Source organism: Streptopelia decaocto, assembly GCF_964273445.1.
Source record: "Streptopelia decaocto genome assembly, chromosome: 9".
Classification (NCBI taxonomy): domain Eukaryota; kingdom Metazoa; phylum Chordata; class Aves; order Columbiformes; family Columbidae; genus Streptopelia; species Streptopelia decaocto.
In genome coordinates this window covers 17,518,377-17,541,345 of record NC_138664.1, presented here as the reverse complement: position 1 = coordinate 17,541,345, position 22,969 = coordinate 17,518,377, and the positions used below count along the sequence as shown (strand labels likewise).

The window sequence follows — 22,969 nt, the reverse complement described above, 5'->3', positions numbered from 1 at the left end:
GCGCGGCCTGCCCGCACCGGCCCCGCGGGCCCCACCGCCTCCGCGGGGACGGCGGGAGCGGCGCTGCGAGCGCGGGGGCTGCGCTCCCGCTCCCCGCGGAACCGGGCACGGCGGCGCCTCCCCCGCCCGGGGCCCTGCCGGCCGCGGGGCTCCTGCTCCACGCACGGGCCGCCCAGCGCGGCCCCAGCCCCGGGCGGCGAGACGGGCGGCGCCCCCCGGCCCTCCCGCCCGGCCCGCAGCTCCGCTCCCGGCGGGAGAGCCCCGGCCGCACCCCGCTCGCTGCGGGGGACGCGGGCCCCTCACCGATGGTGGAGATGAAGGTGGTGTTGAAGGCGTCCTCGCTGAAGCGGAAGAGCAGGCAGGTCTTGCCCACGCCCGAGTCCCCGATCAGCAGCAGCTTGAACAGATAGTCGTACGTCTTCGCCATCTTCCCTCGGCTCGGGCTCGGGCTCGGGCTCGCCGCCGCAGCAGGAGGGGGCGAGCGCGGCTCGAGCGCAGCGCAGCACCGCCCGGCGCCTGCTCCCGGAGGCGGCTCCCGCGTCACGGCGCGCCGGAAGCGGCAGGCCCGACGGGAGCTGTAGGCCGCGGGGGTTCCGCCCCGCCCCGGCCCGGCCGAGCCGTGGCTGCGGACGCACACTGACAGCAGGCCACGGGCCGTCCGTCTGTGTGGGGCCTCACGCTCCCGGTGGTCGACTCGCAGCACACACATGAGTTTTCTGCATAGAAACACACACGTCCTGAGTTTAATCCCACTTGCAGAACGGCAGTCACTGAGCAATCAGATGGCCTCATTCTGCAAGGGGCTGGGCTAATTCTCCGCGGAAACTAGCTAGATTTGTAAACAGTCACCTATTTATCTGCTCAAGTGACACAAATAACGCCCTAAAAGTGCACATCGCTAGCAAGCACAGGTGAAACGCGAGTGCCCGTGTGGCCTCAAATGTTTACATGTTGCTTTGGTAGTGCCAAGTAAGGAAGAAACTTGTTCGCACAACAGAAGAAATTCTCCTGCAGTCCCAAGCAGCACTGAGCCCGTGGGTGTTCTGCAACAACGTGTGGCTGCTCTGCAGCACTTCAATAAACACTTGTCCCCATCTTTTTCCACTGATAATTATGTCTTGGCGTGAGGCTGCCTCATTATGTATTCACTGTGCTGTGATCCCCACAGGATGTCACAAGACACTATAAAAATAAATAGCATTACTGAAACACAGTGACAGCAAAGAGCTATTGCTTTCATTTGATTTGAAAATTGTAGCCTTTGGACAAGATACAAACAGAAATCTCCAACACTATAAATCACTACACCAGTTCTCCCCTCTTAGGAAAACAAAGGAAAAAGAGCCATTTTCCCCAAATTGTTCATTAAGGGATTGCCGTCCTGCAAGGCCTGAGCCACCAGCTGCCTTCCTGGAGATACCTGCTTGGCAGGGTCTCCATCTGCAGCCAGAGCTGGTACCTACAGCCCAGCCTACAACTGTGAAAGGGCCTTTCTAACTTTTTTTTCCTGGTGTTAACTTGACCGATATACATGCTGAGTTCTATATGGAGTCAAACAAAATTAGTTTGGAATATTAAAGCTCTGTCATCCGTGGTTAGCCTCCATATTCCAAGCACACACACAAATCACTCCATGACGTTAACCTACAATTTGATGGGGTGAAATAGGGCTAAACTATTACAATGCCTGGCTTGTGAAATTTAACAAGGGAAAGTGTAGAGTCCTGCATCTGGGCAGGAACAACCCCAGGTTCCAGTATAGGTTGGGAGATTACATATTAGAGAGCAGTGTAGGGGAAAGGGACCTGGGGGTCCTGGTGGACAGCAGGATGCCCATGAGCCAGCACTGTGCCCTTGTGGCCAGGAAGGCCAATGGCATCCTGGGGTGGATTAGAAGCGGGGTGGTTAGTAGGTCAGAGAGGTTCTCCTGCCCCTCTGCTCTGCCCTGGTGAGACCACATCTGCGATATTGTGTCCAGTTCTGGGCCCCTCAGTTCCAGCAGGACAGGGAACTGCTGGAGAGAGTCCAGCGCAGGGAAACGAAGATGATTAAGGGAGTGGAGCACCTCCTGTGTGAGGAAAGGCTGAGGGAGCTGGGGCTCTTTAGCTTGGAGGAGACTGAGGGGTGACCTTATTAATGTTTATAAATATATAAAGGGGGAGTGCCACGAGGATGGAGCCAGGCTCTTCTCAGTGGCAAACAATGATAGGACAAGGGGTAATGGGATCAAGCTGGAACACAAGAGGTTCTACTTAAATTTGAGAAGAAACTTCTTCTCAGTGAGGGTGACAGACACTGGCCCAGGCTGCCCAGGGAGGCTGTGGAGTCTCCTACTCTGGAGACATTCAAGCCCGCCTGGACACCTTCCTGTGTAACCTCATCTGGGTGTTCCAGCTCCAGCAGGGGGATTGGACTGGATGATCTTTTGAGGTCCCTTCCAATCCCAAACATACAGTGATACTGTGATACTGTGTGATTCACTCCAAACAAACACCTTCACCTATTAAAAACCTTTAAAAAGCAAAAGCTATTCTGCTTCTAGCTATTAATTATTCCAAATCTTCCTGTTAAGGGTCTCAGTTTGGTGGTGTACCTGGCCAATACACGTTTATGATAACAAACCACCAAAAATCCAATGGCACACCTGATGTACACCCCTGTACGGGGTGAGTTCAGTCAGAACTTGTCATGAACGCGAATCTACTGCCAGTTAATTGTATCAAAATCTGACTTTATATCATGGATGCTGTGTTGTGATTAATGTAAAAATTTCTTTGTTTGATGGAGACTTCTGGGAGAGCAGGATATCACCTGATAGAGCAGAATCAAGGCAGCAAAACAAGGATGGGGGGAATTGCTGGTCCATTTATTTTTTTACACACTTGGAAAGTTCTGCCTAGTTCAGCAGTTGGGCTCTTTAGATGTTAAGATGGCTTGTTACAATACTTATTACAAGATTTAATTTTATAAATGATAATGGCAACCTGGCACTGAAGCAGTCAAACCAAATTGGTTAATTATTTCAGTCTAGCGTGAATAATCAGCTTATAGGAAACTGCAAATGAAAAACTAATCTCTGAAACATTCCCCCGTTATCTGTATTTTCAGAGACTTGAGTTGCTATGTACTGCAATTATGGCCACACTGAAGATTACTACACAATCCCATTTAAGCATTGACGGGAGTAATTTTGGGGTTAATATTCACTCTTGAGTTTTATGGAACAAATAGGCTTCCATATGTCTCTGGAGCAATATGTTTGCGATCGCCATCTGTTACTCAAGAGTAGTTTTATAGAAAAATAATGCAAATTACTTCCCTCTTTAATTACACTGGTGCTTCGCAATATTGTGTTCTGTTCTGATTTGGAAAAGTGCCAGTTTGCCAGATTCAAGGGACAGATGTTTACTTAACCATGAACTTTAAAAACAAGACATAAAAATTAAGAGTTAATTTTTTTATTCTCCAGAATATGGAAAAACTGTAATCACCCAATTGTACAACTTTGAAATATGTTAGTAAAACTTTGAGGAGTACTACAAAGCTTTTAAGGCTCAGTAACCAAGCTGCCATGATACCTGTTCCATGAAAATATTGTGCAGCCCAGTCTGTGTTATTGCATTAGAGTCAAATAGATCAACTACAATTAAACATTCCATTTTTTTCTGATGTGGGAGCAGCACTGAGGGGAACACGGAACACTGTCACTACACAAAAGCAGACAGCACTGTAATAGTGTGATGCTGATTGGTATGTTTCAATAAAGCAGAATTGTAGTTCCCTGTACAACCCTAAATGACTGCCCTAAAAGTTTTGCGTGAATACCACAGCTGAGGCTCACCCAGTAAATAGATGTGGAGTCCCAACCAAGGCCCAGCAGAATGCCATTAGTCGCTGAGGTGTGTGTGAAGTGCATCTGTTAAAGCCCTTGGTTTAACAAATGCACTAACATGAATAGCAAAATGCAACTACTCACTCTATTCATGTGCAAAAAATCCAGCAGTCTTTACATACACGTTATAAAACTCGGAGAACACTTGTGAGTAGTTTACCAACACCTACATTTTAAAGAAAAAAAAAACAGATTACATTGCTACTTCATTCCCACTCTTGTTTTTACTTTATCAACTGATAGATGTCATTACTTCTAGCTTCCAAAAATCCTTCTTCCCTCTCAGTTCAAAGGCGAGACTGGTTAAGTAAAAAGAGAACGGTGTGAAAATCTGTCTTTAACCAAGCTCTTCTGTTCAATGCCTACGAAATTATAGGAAATCCTACATCATAATTGTTTAAGTGCAAGGTTTAATAAAAACAATAGAGTTTAAAACACGTTGGTAGAACCAAGGTCCTGTTAATTTGGCACTAACTGGAATCCACAGGTCCAAGTCCTACAAAAGATAATCTTACGAGACAGTCTTGCCCTGAATGCCACCTGACTGCAAATCATTAACATGAGCTTTGCTCCCTAACTTCTGGACTCTGCTGGCTAATAGGATAATATTTTTGATGTATATCTGTAACAACTCTGGTTTTGGCAGGTGCTTCTGCCATTTATTACTGTTTGATCCCCATCATGTGACACTCCTTTTAAAAAATGTCCTGATTCTCCAGTTCCAGTAAATATGTCTTTCACTGCAGGTCAGTGCTTCTATGCCCATTCTACACTCTGTCTTAACTGCATTTGGTATGTCAGTTTAACTTTTGTGGTCTTTACAAAGAACAGTGTTCTCCTTTACTCAAGTGACCTAAATGTATGAATTTTCCACATGTATATGCTGCAGAACTTCACACAGAAGAGCTTAAATCAAGTCATTATTGGGAAAAATAAAGTATGCACAGTTCAATTCCAGAAAGGAAAAGCCCTGTAAGACTGTCATCTGTAAGTTCCATCAGTTTCAAGGTTTGCTATTAAGGTAGTGTAGTGCTAAAACTGGACCTTCTTCAAGGTTCAAGTTCCAGTGCTAATCTAAACTCTCTCGGCACATGCATATTTAAACCACATGACTACATGCCGTGGTTTAGACTATTAATTTATAATCAATTACTATTATAATACTTAATTCTGCAGTACAGGCAAAACCATGGGCAGGGTGTTTACAGATCAAATATACCACTTGAAGTGAACCTACGTATTCTGCGTGCACCGTAGAGCTGGTTAGCGTATGAAAATCTAAATGGGCTTAACAATAGCACTACGGGGACACCTAGCCACGTTTTAGTATTCTAGACAAACCACTACAAGCATTAATAGGGTAAATCTGTTTGTTAAAAATCAGTCAACACTCTCTTCCTCAGCAACCACATGAGGTTAAATGAGGTTTTGTAGTAAACCCCCCAAAATCCTCTATTCTCGCGACATCTGTCAGCAAATCTGAAGGATGTGCAAAACCTCAGCTGCAGAATGGCCACAAACAGAGCAGAACAGAGCAGCAGTGGGTGTCAGCGGGCACAGGGAGGGCTTGCAGGCTGTCCCAGCCCTGCAGGAGACCACCGCAGTGCGTGTCCTCAGAGACCACCGCAGTGCATGTCCCCAGAGACCACCGCAGTGCGTGTCCTCAGAGACCACCGCAGTGCGTGTCCTCAGAGACCACCGCAGTGCGTGTCCTCAGAGACCACCGCAGTGCATGTCCTCAGAGACCACCGCAGTGCGTGTCCTCAGAGACCACCGCAGTGCATGTCCTCAGAGACACGGACCCAGCTTTTCAACAAGGGACTGCCAGTCACAATGCAGAGAAAAAACCCAACTCTCACTATGTTGTTTTTAAACATCTCCAGATCAGCTTTTGGAAATTTTCTGTTGTCAGTCGGGTGGACAAAAAATGTTTCTTGTTCTTTTCTCTAAAATGAGATCAAAGTCTTTGCTGGGAGAAGGGCGGAAAGGGGAAGTCATTCTGAGAGCTGAATCTATCGCTGTCTGTGTCAGGCATGCCACAGAGTGCACACTGTATTTCTCTCCTCAACTCACAGCACGGTGCTTGTTTTCTAAAGAGTATACTTCAAAAAAAGCTTCCATCACAAGACTGAAGATAACGCATTAGAATTGACTCATTCAGCAGGTCACTGAACTACAAGCAGTTACGAGAAGGAAATGAATCTCCAAGTAAAACCAAAAGAGAGAACCAAATAGAGGGATGTGTCCAAAACACATCCTGTTTTCAGATCATCCTGTGTGCCTCTCCTTCCACAAAAACCAATTTTTGCTGTAAACGGTGACTCTGAAGTTTTCCTCAAGCACCAGAGCGTCCTTGCAGGAAAGATATTTAAGAAGGGAAAGCCAGGAGGAAGAGGTGATGGAGAACGGTACTTTAGAAGTTCTGGGGTTTTGTTAGTGGTGCATTATACATTATGAAGATATTTTCTTAAACAAATAAAACATGACTCTTCTTCAGATTCTGAATCAACAGGCTGAAGAGATTCCTCCCTTTCCCTTCTGCTTGCAGAGAAATAACATTCATTTGAAAAAGACTGAAAGGCAGTACGAACAGCGAAGACTCAAGAGCTGACTGCGCTGGTAACTGGCTTACGTTCCCAGCTTCGCAGGACAGTGTGCAGAGGAAAGTATGAGTCAGAGCCTTCCATATCAAATTCCCCATGATACAACAAAAAATCCTTCCAAAATACCCCTGTCTGTGTGTCATCACCGCTCCAGCACATAAGGAAAAAATGCTAACACACCATAACAGTGTTAAAAGACAATGGTTGTGATGGCAAGGATAACTAATGTAATGGCTTGGAGCACAACACATGGGTCTATTCTTGCAGAAAAATGTAGCATTTCAGAGTGAGAATAAAGTACTTTGACAGTTGAGTACAGTGTCGGCACTGAAGAGGCCATCCCAGCTTTGAGAACATTGTTGTCAGAAAGATACGACTCCGTAAAACTTGCATCTTCACTTCTGCTCATGGCCAACTTCTAAAATAATTTTTGCTAAATGCATCAGTTCTCTCTTCAGAAAGGATGTGGCTCAACACGCTGCCACGCTGCCAGTTGTACGTTTTTGGAAGACTTTTCATACTAAGCAGTTTTTGTAAGGTCTATTTGTGCCACTTACTGGACTACTAGTGAATTACACTTTCAAGTGTTATGGGCTTGATTAAATTGAATCCGAGTCTTTACTTATTATATTTGTGATTATTTTAATTTACTCATGGAAAACAAACAAAAAATACAAGCAAACAAACACAACACTCAACGTCTTACTAAAAAATAATTAATGAAACATATTTTTGCATTCCAACTATCTGCAATATTTTCTCATAGGTTCTCTAAATTAATTTAAACACATAAATGATAAGTTACAAGTGCTTCCGCATTTTTCTGAGTAGGGTGGGAAACCGCAAAAGAATACGCACATAGATACAACTTCATGCAATCTGTCATATAGTACTAAATGACATGCGAGTGATGATTTAGTCAGCATCTACTATAAAAGTAGATGGGACTTCTAGATTCCATTTATTACTTGAAAATACTGTGTCATGTATTAATATGTCAGAGGGAAAAATACGCCGATTTTTTGAAAAGAGAACTGCAATAATACTAAGACTCTGCTTAACCAGCTTTTGGGTGCAGTGAGAGGGAGCACCGTGGTGCCGCTCTACCATAAGCACCGGAAAGGCTGCTGTGAAGTCTCTCGCTGTTCTTTCTGTGAATGCCTCGTCTGTGTGAAAGCAGCAGCCGCGCTACCGTGAGCTCGCACCGAAGCCCACTACGGGCACTTAACCGAACGCGCACTTTCCCTCTGCACTAATTGCCCAGCCAATTAAAGGTTAACAAATCAAGTTACGTGCGGGGAAACAGCAGGATGGCGCTTTCGCAAATCCGGCAAACAACGTCCCCGCAGGGGTGAACTGCTGCGCGGTTGCGGCAGGCCCATCAGAAGGCGGCGCCGCCGGCCCCGGGGTGGCGTGGCCCCGGTGGCCCCGCCCGGCGCTCCGCCCCGGGACTCAGCACAGCTGGCCGCCCTGAGCAGCCCGGGCTGCGCAGCCGCCGGGAGCGGGCGAGGAGGGGGCTGCCCGGAGCGGCGGACATGCCTGTGAGTTGTACACCCACCGCGCCTCTCCTCGGGGCAGACGCGGGACCACCGGCCGAGGGCCCGGCCCCGGGGGCCGCTCCCGGCTGACACCTGCCCTCGGGGCTCCTCGGGACAGGAGCCCCCGCTACCGCGGCCTTCGCAGCGCGGGGAGCGGCGCGGACGCGCCCGTCGGGGCGGGGAGCGGCTGCGGGCGCTCCGGTTTCGCCGCTGCTCCGCTTTCACCGCTGCTCCGGCCAGCGCCGGCCGAGCCCCGAGCGGCTCCGGCTGTGCCGCCAGCCCGGCCCTGCGCGGGGTTGGCTCCCCGGGAACACCCTGAGGGCGCCTCGGCGGCAGCGGGTCTGTCCGAGCAGCCCGAGCGCCGTTTAACGTGCGGGGCCTTGTCCTCTTGCCCTCCCCAGCTGGCTAAAGACCTGCTGCACCCCTCCTTGGAGAATGAGAGGAGAAAGCACAAAAAGAAACGCCTTGTGCAGAGCCCAAACTCCTACTTTATGGATGTAAAATGTCCAGGTAAACATTTAAAATGTTTATGTCTTACAGAAGGAGTTAAACTAATTTTGTATGCGGTTCATCTTCATTAAAAGTCTGTTTTTTTAAAAAAAAAATATATTTTTAAAGCTAAATGTAGTTTATCTGTTCTGTAGAGAAAGTCTGTATATTGCTTTGAGGTTTTTTTAACAATAAAAGTGTTTAAAACCTTTTTTTCAAAAGTTAATTTAAACAATCAGCTTTTTATTTTCTTTTCTGGAGGTTTGCATGAGAATTTTTTCTTGTTTTGTTTTCTCCTTTATGAAATCCTGGCATGTAGGGGAAAAAAACACCCCCCCCCAGATTTGCATGTATAAGAAGTGAGATGAAATGGATGCTTTAAGGCATTCCTGCCACAAGTTTCAAATAGAAAACAACATTGTTTTTCCTCCTATTGTAAGTGGCTTGATTCTGGAAGACAAATCAGAAGAACTTCTCCCAAGGATATACACAGCCGTACTGGGACTTCACACAGAAAGTAAAACATCTACAACCGCCTTTTTTGTACATTGCTATTAAGAAGTAAGCTGACATCTAACTCACATATATAGGGGTTATATTATAAGGTGTTGCCTGTGTCCGCTTTTCACATATTTTCATTGCTTTGGCTCAGAAACAGCTGTATAACCAACTTATCCTTTGTAAACTAAAACATGGGACCTCCTGGCACAGTTACAGGAGTATGTTCTACCAGCAAACAGCTTCTTTAATCAGCACAGCTACATCCATATTGAGGCACAGAGATTCTCAAGTGTGGTAACTTATCTCCTAGAAACAACTGCAGTGTAAGATTAGAGCAGCAAGAAAATCCATAGACTTACTTACAATAGTGATCATGCTGACTAGAAGCAGGGAATTGTTGCTGTATTCAGATTTTCTTACTATCTGATTCTTAGTAGCTTAGATTTCTAAGAAGCTCCGAGACAATGTTTTCCATCTAAAAGTGAGGTAAATTCATTAAAACTGCTTGAAAGTAAAGTCTAGTTACTTTTAAAAACATAGTTGAAGGCAAAGCCACTTTTCTTTTAAACTTACTTCAATGTACATGCATGTATATAATAAGATACATTTAATGTCAACACAGGCCCCTAGATCACTGGTTATCTTCATTAACGTTGGATCAATTGGCTATTGAGTTTGAGGGATATACAGAGCAAAGGAGGAGAGCTTCAGCAATGACAGAGTCCTAAGCACGAGGCACTGAAAATATCAGACAGCTGTAGGCATCCTTCAGCCTTGTTGGAAGTTGTTGCCAAGTTACTGAAATGGATTGGGCTTATTTCCCTCCGAAGTGTTGCTGAAGCCTCTTCTTGCATCTGGAATTAATGAAGTTATTCTGTGCAAGTCTTTTCCTTTGAATATGATGCCAGCTTTACAGAATGCAACCAAGCACATGCCTTGTATGTACCAATCATTAAACAGAAAGCAAACACAGATTTGAACAGCACTGTTTACACTCACAGCTGCCAGGCTTTGCCAACAGCAATGTTCTACTATTACAAGTTAAATATTTCTCTAGCTAGATGGGCTCTTCTATTCAGTGCAGATGGCTAGTCTAGAACTCTTTGATTTTTTTTCTTGCAGGAGACATATGACAGGAAAATCAGGGCTTGTCTGCCATTAGTCTGAGTGGATTTTCATATGGGGAGTCATAACAGTTTCAGTTAACTAACATGCTTTCATATGCATGTTAGTAAAAGTACTTCAGACCACAATAACAATGTTTTGCTTTGTTTTACTTGGTATGCTGTGTAATGAAATGTAGATACGTTTTTGGACAAGTGTATTTAGCGTTATCTGATTCAATTACACATACAATTAAAAAAAAACATGGTAGAAATACTCAACAGAAAGCTTAATAATGCTGTTTTCCAGGATGCTACAAGATCACCACAGTTTTCAGCCACGCTCAGACAGTAGTTCTGTGTGTGGGATGCTCAACTGTCCTGTGTCAGCCGACCGGGGGCAAAGCCAGGCTCACAGAAGGTAAGGGGCAATGCTTAGCAGCCTAAATATTCCACTTATGTAAATGCATTTATGTATTTATAGCCTGCAAATATTTGAGCTTGGATTTTGAAAACTGATATTGGAACACTTGTTTTGCAAATTGCATAAAGTTGGCTAGTAAAAACATTAATGGGCCCTGAATTGCAAATTTTTCTTCAATTTCTTGTTTTTAAATGGCTATACAGATATGCCAGGCAGCTAAGCAGCTGCGTCATGATAAAACATGGTTGATTTCAGGTGCTTTAACTTGTCATTTCCTTTAGCCTATCTGTAATAAAAAGCCTGTTTAATTCTGAGCTAAGGTTAGAGCCTTAAAAAGCACCCTTAAAGGAGTAGGGTACTTTTGCCAGGCTCAGGTGATTCTGTGCCACTACTAGTCAGTGGTGACTTGCCTGGTTGTTTTGAAGCCATAGTACTGTAAGGCAGTTCCCTGGCTCAAGTAATGTAACCAAAATGTGTTGGTATAAATTATAAGGGAAAAAATAACCACTTATCGTTATATACAGATAATTGGTATAGCACCTTTATCTTGAATTGCAACCCCATGTCTGGGGTATATGAAAAACACTGAAAACACTTCAATATTTAAAAAAAAATTAAGATCAAATCCAGGTTTAATTCACATTTTGTTTACAGGACAAAAGGTAAATATATATGTAAATTACATATAGTAGTGCTTATACCATGTGCTACTATACAGGCATAGTTCATACAAGGCCAGAGTAAGGCTGTTGAGCAGTTGAAAAGGTAACAACACTCCTAGCAGCTGTTTCAGTTTGGGGTTTGTCTCACTAAGGGACGAACAGTAGACTGAAAATTTAAAAGGCATCTGGAAGAAAATAAATTGTACACCTTAGTCTGATTTTAAGCTGAATTATATGACAGCCATGTTTTTCTGGTTGAGTCAGTGCTAAGTCTTCACCTCTTGTGATACATGAAATCTAATTTATTGCATGAGTTTTCCTACTTAGGTTGGGTGGGCAGTTTTCCAAGGCAGTCTAACAATTTAAGGACTATTCATACTTATATGGGGTTGTTTTTTTTTGTACAGGCTGTTCATTTAGAAGAAAGCAACACTGAACACTTCAGGATGTGGTTTTGGATCTGTGTTCCTGAAAGCCTTACCAGTTTAAAAATGCCCATTAATACAACAATGTAATTACAATTGATTTTGTAACAATTACACGCTACGGGTGACTAATGAGCTGGAATCTCTTTTTCAATAAGTAATTTGAAGTGCAAATTTTTCCTGCAAGTTTGCAGGCCACTGAGCTCTCTTTTTATAATTTTACTGTTAAACAGTATATTGTTAATTGGGTGGTGTCATTTAATATGAAAACCTTGGGCTTGCTGCATCCTTTCCCTCATTAATTAGCAACTACAGCAAGTGTAATGCATATGGTGACAGAAACTGCTGTAAGAATGCACTTTGTATGCAGCTACCCTCACTGCAAGGGTTGCAAAGGCTCCATGTATTTAAAATAGCTCATTTGCTTTCAAGGTTGTATTGAGTAATATGATAAATAAAAATACAAAGTTACTCACTTGTGTTCAGCTGTTTTTCTGGAATGCATGTTTTTTTCCTCCCTCAAATCTGGTCTCAAGACTGCATTTGGTATTCTATACTAAGATTTCTATCTATTAAAAAGAAAAAAAGGAATATTTTGCAGAACACCAAAAGCATTCGGTACAGAGAAAGCATATTGGCATATAAGAAACAGCAAGTCAGCAACCTACACTAACAGCTGTGAATTGTATCCAGTCACTAAAAAAAACTAGTAAAGCAAAACTATGCAAGTTTTCAGTATTAAACACTGACATTAAGACAGTGAGAAAACAGGTTTTCAGTTTTTCAAAGCCATCCTTTTCTAAATGGCTGTTCAAAAGTAGATTTTTTTTTTTTGAACCATGAGAAAACATTCAAATGAAGTCTTATTTTAATAAATAATATCTCATGTATCAACATCTCTTTCAAAATTTCAGGTGTCCTAGTGAACTAATCGTTGTTGGGAACTTCTACTTAACTTGTATTCTTCTTATGCCTTTTAAAACGTTTCTAGTCAATAAAACCCCCCGCAAAACCCAATATTATAATTTGTTGCATTTGCAAGATGTTTTATTTCAGTTAATTCAAACAGTGAACATTTATAATTACCAGATACAAAAAGTAGATGCTTGGTACAGAAATAGATGCACCAATGTAGTATACATGCCTTTTAAGAAAAGTACAGTTTTATGTCAGTACCATACTGTTTTCACAATAAAGTTTCATTTAAGAGCAAGTTTATCACGAAAGCTGCTCTGAATTGACCAGTTTCCCACACTTAATGCCAGTCCATCAAATACCTGATTTCAGAACAGAGATCAAAGAGGCAATATTAATTCACTTGCGACCTCAATACACGTGCTCAGGCCAGACTGATCCCTGGTCTCCCAGATCTCTGCCTTCTCTTCCCCCACCATAAACAATAAGAACTCATTATTAAGTAAATACCAAATCAGAGAAAGTCAGTGACCCATTCTATTCCAGGTACTGGAAGTTGAAAATTAGACATCACAGCATCTCCCATACTGTACATGTGACAACAGAGGGTTTTTAAAAAGCTTTACGTTATGGAAGATAAAGAACAAGGTATGCATATAGAAAGTTGGTGGCTAAACATACTCTATGAGAGGAGTGAGACATTGTCATTAATATCTTGGTGTTAGAAATGCCTTAGACGCTTCTTCCCATTATCTGTAGAATCACAGAATGTCCTGAGTTGAAAGGGACCCACAAGGATCATTGAGTTCAACTCCTGTCCCTGCATGTGACAACCCCAAACACTTTCATACATAGTTCGAATATTTACATTTATTAGTTCGGTCATGTGCAGCCAAGCATAATGGTAAACCTGTGCCTTCTACGTTCTGAATCTTTTGTCGAAACCCAAACACAATGGTGAGTGAAACTTGGCTTCTCTCAAGTACAAGAAACAGTTTTCAAGAACAATAAATACCATCTGCTAAACAGATGTATCACACAAGAAAAGCATGTTAGAAATCCTAAAATAACAGTTACTTTTCAGATTTTCTATATTTAAAACATTGTATTTGGTCTGTATCCATGTATTCTTCAACATGAAAACAACTCAGACCTACTTACTCCAGTTCCCTGTGTAAAATGGGCAATAACTTCTGCAGCTGCACGTTTACCCAGCTTGTAGGTGCTCATGACTGGAAGAAAACAAGAACGTCGCTACTGCAGAAGATGCTCATCTACCTCCAGTACTTCTGTATTGGAACTGTCAAACAATATCAAAGACTTCAGTGGAAGAGCAGATAACTTACTGCCCAACCAAATGACAGTTGATTCAGAAGGGTTCTCTCTGTTGTCTCCACTGATTTTATATTATTGAGATAAATCCAACCCATTATTAATGAATAAAAAAGTGCAGTTTTGGTGAGTGGGCCATAAAACCCAAGCAGATAGTTTAAGTGTAAGCTTTTACTGTTTAAAGGCACAAGAACTATTATAATTATGAAGAGGCGTCCACAAGTCCTACTAGCTTCGATTAAAAATGTAGGTAAACACTGACGCCTCAAAATGTTCAATTTCCTGGTTTGCCAATCTTGGGCAATAAACGTTATCACGGGCGTGCTGCTAACAGAGGTGACAGCGTCTTATTTCATCACAGGGCAGGTAATGACTATGAGGTTAATGCTAAAAGCACTAACTTATGGAAAAGGCAGATAAGTTTGTCTCCTGTTCGCTGTTATCTAAGACATCTTGCTCCTTACACACAGAGAAGCAGAGCTGCTAAACACTGCAGGGACAGAAGTATTCTATTCAAACCTTTCCTGAAGGTTATTTGGTTTGTCTCAGCCTGGAAATACTGTCTGATATAACTGCAGAAGTGTGGAGTGGTGGTAGATCTTGGAGATCTTCCATGCCATTATGAAATATATAAAATTAGCATATTCAGATGTCATTGTATTCCTATAGTAAAAGTAAAGACTAGAAACTGCTTCTTTGCAACTGACAATTTCTTGTTCAACCATGTACCACATGAGGCAGGTGTCCAAATGGAAAAAAGGATGGTTTTGCACAAAACCTCTCAAAGTCTGTGAGACTTCTACTACTGGCTTCAAGAATGGGCTTTAAATTGTATTGAGTTATTTGAGTTCCTAATTCCTATACCTAAAGGAATATCTGCATTGCAGAATACAGTGCCATTTCTGGCTACCAAAGGTAGCAAGTGTGTCATTCAAAACCATTAAGACAGTCTGACAGCTTACCATGTGCTATTCAGGCATATTCAACTGTGGAAATAATATGCTTGTTTCACAGAAAACTAGTTTCACACATTCTCTGTGTCCAATAAAAACAGAAGAGAGGATATCTAAGTAACAGTAAGATTTTTACTTACGTGACTCTAGCTTCATTCTTTTCTAATTCTTAACAATCCACAGCTCTGACAAGAGCATACTTCTGGTATGAATCTGCATTCTGGAGGTAGCTTCAAGATTTGGGTTTTGTTGGGTTTTTTTTTTGCTTTTAAAGCAAATAAGCACTATGTGAAAATATGAAAATCAACAGTAAAACCATTTTTCTTTGAAAAGTAATACTGAACAGTTTTGGCAGACTGGAACTGTGAGAGTAACAAATTACATCTTTGTGTGCTCAAATCAAGATATGACATTTTTCAAAAGTTTAACATTTAAGGTAGATAATTTGTTGTTGTACTTCTCAGTGCAAGAAACCAATGCCTTTTTTTTTTCTTTTTAATCTTGGTCAAGTGCTTGACTGGATGAGAAAAGAAGCCTGCTAAAGTAATCATGATTTACACAGGTGTTACAGGAAGTCAAATTTGACTGTTACATTCTCTTTTTCTGTATGTTAGAAACTTCCCTGAGAGATGAATTGCAGCTACACATAGGTTTAGCACCACTAGCAGAAGTTAAGTGAATTCTGGATGCTTTTTCTTCACGTATTTTTAGTGACCATAGAGTCCAATTTCTTCTCATTTTGTGTGTGTGTGTGTTTCAGCACAGTGAGTTCAGTTACTCATATCTCTTTTTTTAATCTCTATATTGTGCCCACTTCTCTTTATCGAATTCCCTTGCAATCTTTAAGGCAGTGCTGTTGAGTGAAACTGATTGCATGTTACAGATAATACTGACAATTACTCCTCTGGGTGGTGCCACCAGCCCGGAACCTATAGCTTCTGAGTCCAGCTCTTCAGGAAGAATGAGGAGGACGCTGCTGGCCCCCACTGCGCCGCCTGTGTGAGATGCGTAGTGTTTCTGCTGCCTGCAACAGCCACATTGCTGTTTTTTCTCTACAACAGCCCAAGCCATTGCGTATTTACCGTCCCTGTCCCACGACACTTCTGTTTTTGGCACCGGGGTCCACATCATTGCGACTGTGTCTGGTTTGAGGTACCCTGGAAGAAGTTTGCCATTCGTGCTTTTAAATTGTCCAGCTTGATAGCTGTATAACAAGGCATTTCCAAATTTCAGAAGGTCACCTACTGACGACAGAAAGCCACCACCAGCCCACTTGTACGAGTTGTCCACATACGGTGCGTTTACCAGCCGTCCCTTTTTGTTGTAAACGTAACACCTAGGATTCAAGAAAATTCAACTTGTCATTCTCAGATAGTATGCACAACAATTTTAAGCTGCCCTACCTTAAAAAAGCAAACTGAACATGTATTAGCTTGTTCTCATGAAACTTCAGAAGTTCTTAAAATGTACTTTCTTTAAATATATTTCTTGCAGAAAAATCAACAAGAAATTCAGACAAGAAAACAAAAATGAAGGTGACTTCTTAGGTTAGAAGCTTAATTTCAATAAAAGTACTAAGCCTTCTACTGAGGATATAGTAAGAATAAAGGCAATATACACATAAGAGATGTAACAGAAATCTACAGGTCAGCCGGCACAGGATTTTTATTAAATCCCTGTACTAGATGTTAAGTGTTTTAAGAAAGAGGAATCCTACAACTACCCCATGATTATCAGACACCGAGCTGAAATTTCACTGAGGTGGGAGGTGACTGCTCTGAGACAGGAGTTTCCACTTAGGACTGATTTCCCCCCACTGCCCCATTACGGTTGCCATATACTACAAAAACTGAATATTCTGGAACTACTAAGAAAAGTGAGAAGCACGACAGTCTCGCAAAACCCGTAATTAAAATACAAATTAGAAACTACCAACCAGAATTGCAGAATGAATTATCAGGAACAACACAACATGAGTGCAGGCTTTTGAAAATAGCATGTTGAATAACTATATAATCTGATGAATTTTAACCTTTGGCCTTTAGGCTGGTGACAGGGGTAGTGGGGCAGGGCAAGCCTATTATCAAACAGCACAGAGACACACTCCACATCCAGTCCCTGCAAGTCATTTTTTTAATCACAATAAAACCTGTTACAAAGATATTGAAATGCTTGACTAATGCCTCCAAAAGATCTAGAACATGATTTTTCAAACATTTTCATGCCTGTGAAATACAGTATAACCAAACTATTGAACAAAACACGACATGTCAATCTGTTCTAGCTTGAGGCACCAAGCTGGCTGCTTGTGGAAGCAAAACCATCTCGTTAGCATCTTAGTTTTGGTTAACAATGAGCAGCCTATAAAAACCCCTAAAACAGCGTCTGTCCCAATTCTTTCATCCCTACCATATTTCTGTTTATAAATGGTTTAACATATTTTTTAAAAGAACTTGACTGTCAAGCTTGATAATTGATGAGAACATCACCAGCATCCAGAATTAGAGCCGGAAGAGCCTCTGAAAAATTGCAAGCAAAATAAATACCAGCACAAAGCATCTTAGAATACAGAACAAAGCTACCCCTAAACATTACAAACTGCTTTGTATGTCTGTGCATGTACACACCGACACACTTCAAATATACACTTATATGTAAGTACTATAAACCTTGGATTCAACATGATCATCAACATTTTCATTCTTTGAGAGCATTTTAGAAGCCATAATTTTAAAAAGTTTGAGTGTCATTTTCACGACTTTTTCTATAACCTGCTTTTGTGATTCAGTTACAATTTTTCTGCAAAACAAATGAGAACTTCAGTCACCCAAGCCACTCCCCCCTCCATATATACTCTTCTAACAGGAAATACTTCTTTCCTATTCTGTAATTTTACATGCTAATTAACCAATACCATAATCCTGACACAAAATCAATTACACGACTAACCTTGAAATAACAGAAGCCACTTCATTCAAAAGCCTGAAATAAACCTGACACATTTTTAATTCAGCTGGTTTAATAAAGATAGAAGGAGCAACAAATGTTGGGGGAAAAAAAAAAGCTTCGTCCTTATTTACCTTGCTCTGTTATATATCATTGCTTCATTGTCATCAAGTACAGTTGATAGCATATCCAAATCACGAAACATTTTTAGCATATAATCTGTAAATTTTTGACCTGAAGCTCTCTCCACAATAGCGCTCAGAAGAGTAAACCCATACGTTGAATACAAGAACTGACTACCTTGAAGAAACACAATGAGAAAGGGAGGGGAAAGAAAAGAAGTTAGCTCCATGATGCTTACATGGAATCTGAAGGATAACATTTAAGTAATCACATGTGCACACAAAACCATATATACAATGAATAATCAATTAAAAGACTCTCCCGTCGCCCCCACATTAATATGATGTGGATCACAAGCTTACGATGCTGGGCCCTGGGAACACACACGGGCACTTGCTACGTGCAGGCAGCTCTGAGAACAGCGACAGAGCTGGAGAACTTCCAGAGATCTGCATGCGCGGCCGGGCTTTGCACCAAGATGTGAAGACTGACATTTAACACCCTTTGCACAAGATTTACCACACTGGCTCTAACAATAATGTCTATATTTGGAAAGCTGAAGCAAACAAAAAAATTACTTCTTAAAAGACGCTCACCTACTGTGACTGGTTTGTGTGTCTACACCCTAGAGACAGAAAGACCAGGGCAGCACTCGCTCAAGATTTTCAAAGGTCTTGGTCACTTTTACCAGTGTTTCTAGTTCTAGTTTTCTAGCTCTAGAATATCCTGAAAAATTACATGAGCACTAACATGCATATTATTTAAGATGATATAATTTATTTACAAAACAATGTTTCATTTTCTTAACTAACTATCATCCTTGCGCTAATGCTTTTTATGAAACATCTACACACCAAGCAATGGCTGAACTGCCTGCAGTCGAGACAGATTCCTTACTCAAAATGGATCCTAGAACTCTCCAAGATGCTAAGTGGCTAACTTCTCCCCCTTCCTACCTCTCTGCCCTTAAATGCACATTATTTACTGTTTATCAGCAATGCGTATCATTTCCCTGTCAACCTAACTCATTTAGAACTTACACCTGAAGTTCCACAAAGCCCTCTCTAGAATTAACTTAAATAACTCTAACAATAAATAACCTCAACAATTCTGTGATTCTGTGGCCTTCCTGTAGAATTTTTAAGCTCTGGTTTAGCGCCTCACTAACATTTTTTGCTTTTGGTTCATACCTAGAAGGCCCAGAGCATGAACAAGGCAAGTTGGTATCTGCTCACAAAATACTTTGTAGATACAAATTTGTTACCAAACTTATAACCTGCTTTAGCATTTATAAATGCAATAACTGGTACATTTCATAGCACTTACTGCATTACTTAGAGCTCCTGGAAGAAAAGTCTTATTTCTACCTGAGGTCTCACTTTCTCTGCTCCCCTGCATTATCTGGGACTCTTTGTATTAACTTTTAAGTCACATTTTGAACCTGCTGGATTATGGTGCAGATACACCATTAGAAGGTATCTATACGAGCACAATTCTTCAAATCAGCAGATTGGTAAATATATCTATACAAGACTGTTATCTAAAATTGAGCTGATAAAATCCTGATGAGTTCAGTCTTCAAAAGTTACCCCTGTTTTAAGACAATTACATCACTAGATGGTTTGTGTAGAACAGCCCCAATACGCCTCTGTTGAGGTTTTAGCGGGGCACAAGTAGTAAAAAAACCAAAACACAACACATATTTTGGTCCAAATGAATAGAAACTCACCTGGTTTAAAGAATAAAGGATCGTTTTTAAATATCTTCAGTGATTCAAACACACTTTCAAATTTTTCCTTCAAATAATACTCTTCTTGTTCAAATTCCTTGTCTTTCCCGCCAGGTTTTGAATTTCGTCTTTTTACCTCACCTTCATGTTCTTTTCTCAGTTTGGCAGAATCAGTCTTTTCAATCTCTTTGCCTTCTTTTTCTTTTTGTTCTTTATCCTTTGTTTGCTTAGACACTCTGTTTGCCTTTTCCTTTTCTTCCTTTACTTTTGTAATATCTTTTTCATAGTGACGAATCCCACTCAAGTGTGAAACCAACAGTCTTGTAGTAATAGTGACCTGGGTAGAAAAGGACAATATTTAAATGTGAGCTCTCTTCATTAAAAATGTGTCGCGCACTAAATCACCAGAAAAGTAAAATTCAACGTGACAAGGAGCAAAGATATAAGACCTTTTAAATATCATGTATTAAATGCAGTTAAAATACATACATATATATGTGCACACTACACACTTGATATAAAACTGAAGATCCAAATTTCTGGTGCTGCTTTATTGAGCAGCAAACAGTACAGTCTACATGATTTTTGGTGTTTTAGAGGACTAGGTCCAGATACAGGCACCTGTACACACATGGCTGTGCAACGACAGTAACAAAAATCCAAAGAAGTGTTAGCAATAAGCAGTTGCATACCTTTTCACCCTCATAGACTTTTTCTGGAAATTCAGGGACATATTTCTGCACCGGAGCATCTAAATCCAATTTACCTTCTTCCCACAATTTAGCAACAGCCATCATTGTAAGACACTTGCTAATACTGGCAATTCGCATGATCGTCTCCGGCTTACATACCACACGATTCTCTACATCAGCATAACCCAAACCTTTAAGAAAATAAAAACATTGTCGTAAATATTTTTGCACAGACACATGATGAATTTATTATTTGCAATTAATTAGATTTACTGGCTCCTTAAAATGTTTTTCCTCTAGATAAACTGGAACATGAAGCACTGGACTATCCCTGCTCCTGCTTCAATTAAGTTGATAACATTTTAATGTAGTAGAAAGTTAATCAAATCGCATTGTACTGGCCAATGGCATCCCAAGTTACTGATTAAGACTACAAAACAAATCTAATGATGGAAGATTAAGCCAAAATTTACACTCCTGAGGTCAAATATTCAGTGCAGAAAAACTAAAAGAGACTAAAGTCCAGACCATAAAATAACTGACCACCAGTCATAAATACTCCTTTTACTGTTCTGAATTAATGGCTGAAAGAGTAAAGGGTCTTATTTTATCAATACAGAAAGTGAGAAAGGAAATCACAAACTGATAGCAATTTCTACGCTGTAAAGCTTTACAGAACAGTGCTGTTATACACTATATTTCAACATCACCCAGCGTGACTTCAGTTAAAAGACAGTTTAATATTCTCCATACTAGTGTTTCCCTAGGTAACCAACCCACAAGTCTGGTAGCAAGAACTGGAATTACTAAAGCATTATCAAGCTCCCATGCTAGTCTTCAGTTTGAGCTAGGTCTGAAGAAACTGTGCAAGTGATGTTGCAGCATAAAAAACAATGAAATACAGTAATGACGTATTTGCAGTTTTCAGCACAAGCAAGGCCTGCAAGCAATGTATGTCTGTCTAATAACTACTAAAAAAAAGAACCAACCACATGACTTGCTAAAATACAATAAATAAAACTGATGACATGTCAGTCACCCAAGATCTTTTCATTTACATAGGGTAGCTACTCAAGTAACAATCTGATTTGAGAAAGTTTGTGATTAAGTTTCTAGCACCATTTTCTTACTAGGCCACATTACAAATGGTACTAGAGGCTCTTCAACTCACTCTTGACATGATGAAAGAGAAACCAAAGCCCCACAGTCAGCTTTATACGTACACAGAAGTTAACGCAACAACAGACTGTCAGAAGGAAGTTTGTAACAATCTTACAATTTTTTAAAAATTCTATAACGCATTAATGAAGTATGTTGCCTTTTAGTACTACCATTCAAATTGTGTAAAAACCCAAAAGACATTATTAAAGTGTTTCTGAAAAGAGACACAGTTTGGTGGTGGGGTTTGTTTGTTTGTTTTTTAATAAACACGAAATGTCTCCTGGACACGTTTGTCCCAGACCTCAGTACAGCTGTATGCCTGGAGTGCAAGGACATTCGAAGACTGATCTGGCAAACTAAAGGAAGGAAGGTTCTTAAACGTAACTGTTGAGATGTAACAGCACAGGCAGGAAGTTAATAAGTTATCGATTCCTGGAAATTATTGAAGTTTACCAAGGAAAGTATCACTTTGTACTTCCTTGGCAACTGTTTCTGGCCACTGTCCGGAGATGGGACATCTAGTGGATAAAGTTGCAGCCTGATCGGTGTGTCTGAATTGTTCATTTTTAAAACATTCACCCCTTACCAACAGCACATATAACTACCGCCCCCATATACCGACCTTCTGACCAGACTTCCTTTCCATCTACAGAAACTCCAACCACTATGCCCGGGATTCCCGCTTCATCCTGACAAAGAGAGACAGGAGACATGGAGAAGGCTCTGTACAGTTAAACGCCGCCGCCTGGCGCAGGCTGAGCCCGCGGAACAGCGCTGCGAACCGGCGGGCCCGGCAGCGCGGGCCGCCCGCCGCCTCCCCACAGCACCGCGCCCAGGACCGCTCCTGTGAGCCCCGTTCCCCTCGGGCCTGGCCGGGACCCCGCAGCGGTGGCGAAGTCCCCGGGCACGGGACTCCGGCCGGTTCCCCTCCCGCCCCTCCGCACCTTCACCCGCCGCAGCAGGTCCCGGCTCCTCTCGATGGCCGCGCCGAAGTCCCGGGGGGGCGGCAGCGGACTCGCCTTCGCCTCCCGCTCGCCCTCAGCCTCGCAGCCCGCCGCCGTGGGCGCCTTCACCCCCAGCGCCAGCCCCAGCGCCAGCCCCCAGCCCCAGGGCCGCGCCCCGGCACCGCCGCCCCTCGGCCGGGCTGCCCAGAGCCGCCCCGGGGCTGCCCGGAGCCGCAGGGCCTGTGCCAGCCCGGACATGGCGGCTGCTCGGCCCCGCCGACCGCCTCGCCAGGCAGCTCCAGCCGCTCCCGAGCGCTCGCTCGGCCGATCTCCGAGCGCATCGAGCGAGGGCAGCCGCCGGTTTGTTTTGTTTTGTTTTAAATAAACATGAAATATCTACATGATATGAGCAGTACCGACAGACTCTATTTAAAACTAAACCGTGTAACCACAAAAATCACTTGTAGTTTCTGGAAGGACACCACCTGTTGAAACCCAGTACCTTCCCAGCAAAAACCTACACACACCTCAGCCCAG

The 22,969-nt window shown here is 42.3% G+C and overlaps 3 protein-coding genes across 8 annotated transcripts in view; 1 reads left to right on the top strand and 2 right to left on the bottom strand.

Annotated features, from left to right (window-relative positions):
• The window catches only part of RAB8B (RAB8B, member RAS oncogene family), a 28,925-nt gene extending 28,401 nt beyond the window's left edge, over window positions 1-524 (bottom strand). For 3 of the 5 annotated variants that reach the window (XM_082061479.1, XM_082061477.1, XM_082061478.1), the window contains exon 1: window positions 304-524. In XM_082061479.1, the coding sequence (XP_081917605.1) occupies window positions 304-427 (124 nt within the window). In that variant the 5' untranslated portion in view covers window positions 428-524. The remainder of the gene's footprint in view (window positions 1-303) is intronic. The other 2 variants (XR_014184903.1, XM_082061476.1) reach the window with 1 other exon arrangement.
• Window positions 525-7,834: 7,310 nt separating this feature from the next.
• Window positions 7,835-12,108, top strand: RPS27L (ribosomal protein S27 like). The gene is made up of 4 exons (XM_082060572.1): window positions 7,835-8,036; window positions 8,435-8,543; window positions 10,437-10,547; window positions 11,620-12,108. Exons 1-4 carry the CDS (start codon window positions 8,031-8,033, stop codon window positions 11,646-11,648), a joined length of 255 nt encoding a protein of 84 aa, XP_081916698.1. The 5' UTR covers window positions 7,835-8,030; the 3' UTR covers window positions 11,649-12,108.
• On the bottom strand, window positions 9,593-22,714 carry LACTB (lactamase beta). Of its 2 annotated transcripts, XR_014184820.1 has the most exons (8): window positions 22,433-22,714; window positions 22,111-22,177; window positions 20,328-20,518; window positions 19,636-19,972; window positions 17,918-18,083; window positions 14,978-16,173; window positions 12,114-12,206; window positions 9,593-9,877 (listed from the first exon to the last, which is right to left on the bottom strand). XR_014184820.1 is itself a non-coding variant. In XM_082060571.1 (6 exons), exons 1-6 carry the CDS (start codon window positions 22,688-22,690, stop codon window positions 15,630-15,632), a joined length of 1,563 nt encoding a protein of 520 aa, XP_081916697.1. In that variant the 5' UTR covers window positions 22,691-22,714; the 3' UTR covers window positions 12,663-15,629. The 2 variants fall into 2 exon arrangements, 1 of the variants encoding a protein (XP_081916697.1); XM_082060571.1 differs by lacking the exons at window positions 9,593-9,877; window positions 12,114-12,206 and having other exon boundaries at window positions 12,663-16,173.
• Between the last annotated feature and the right edge of the window lie 255 nt (window positions 22,715-22,969).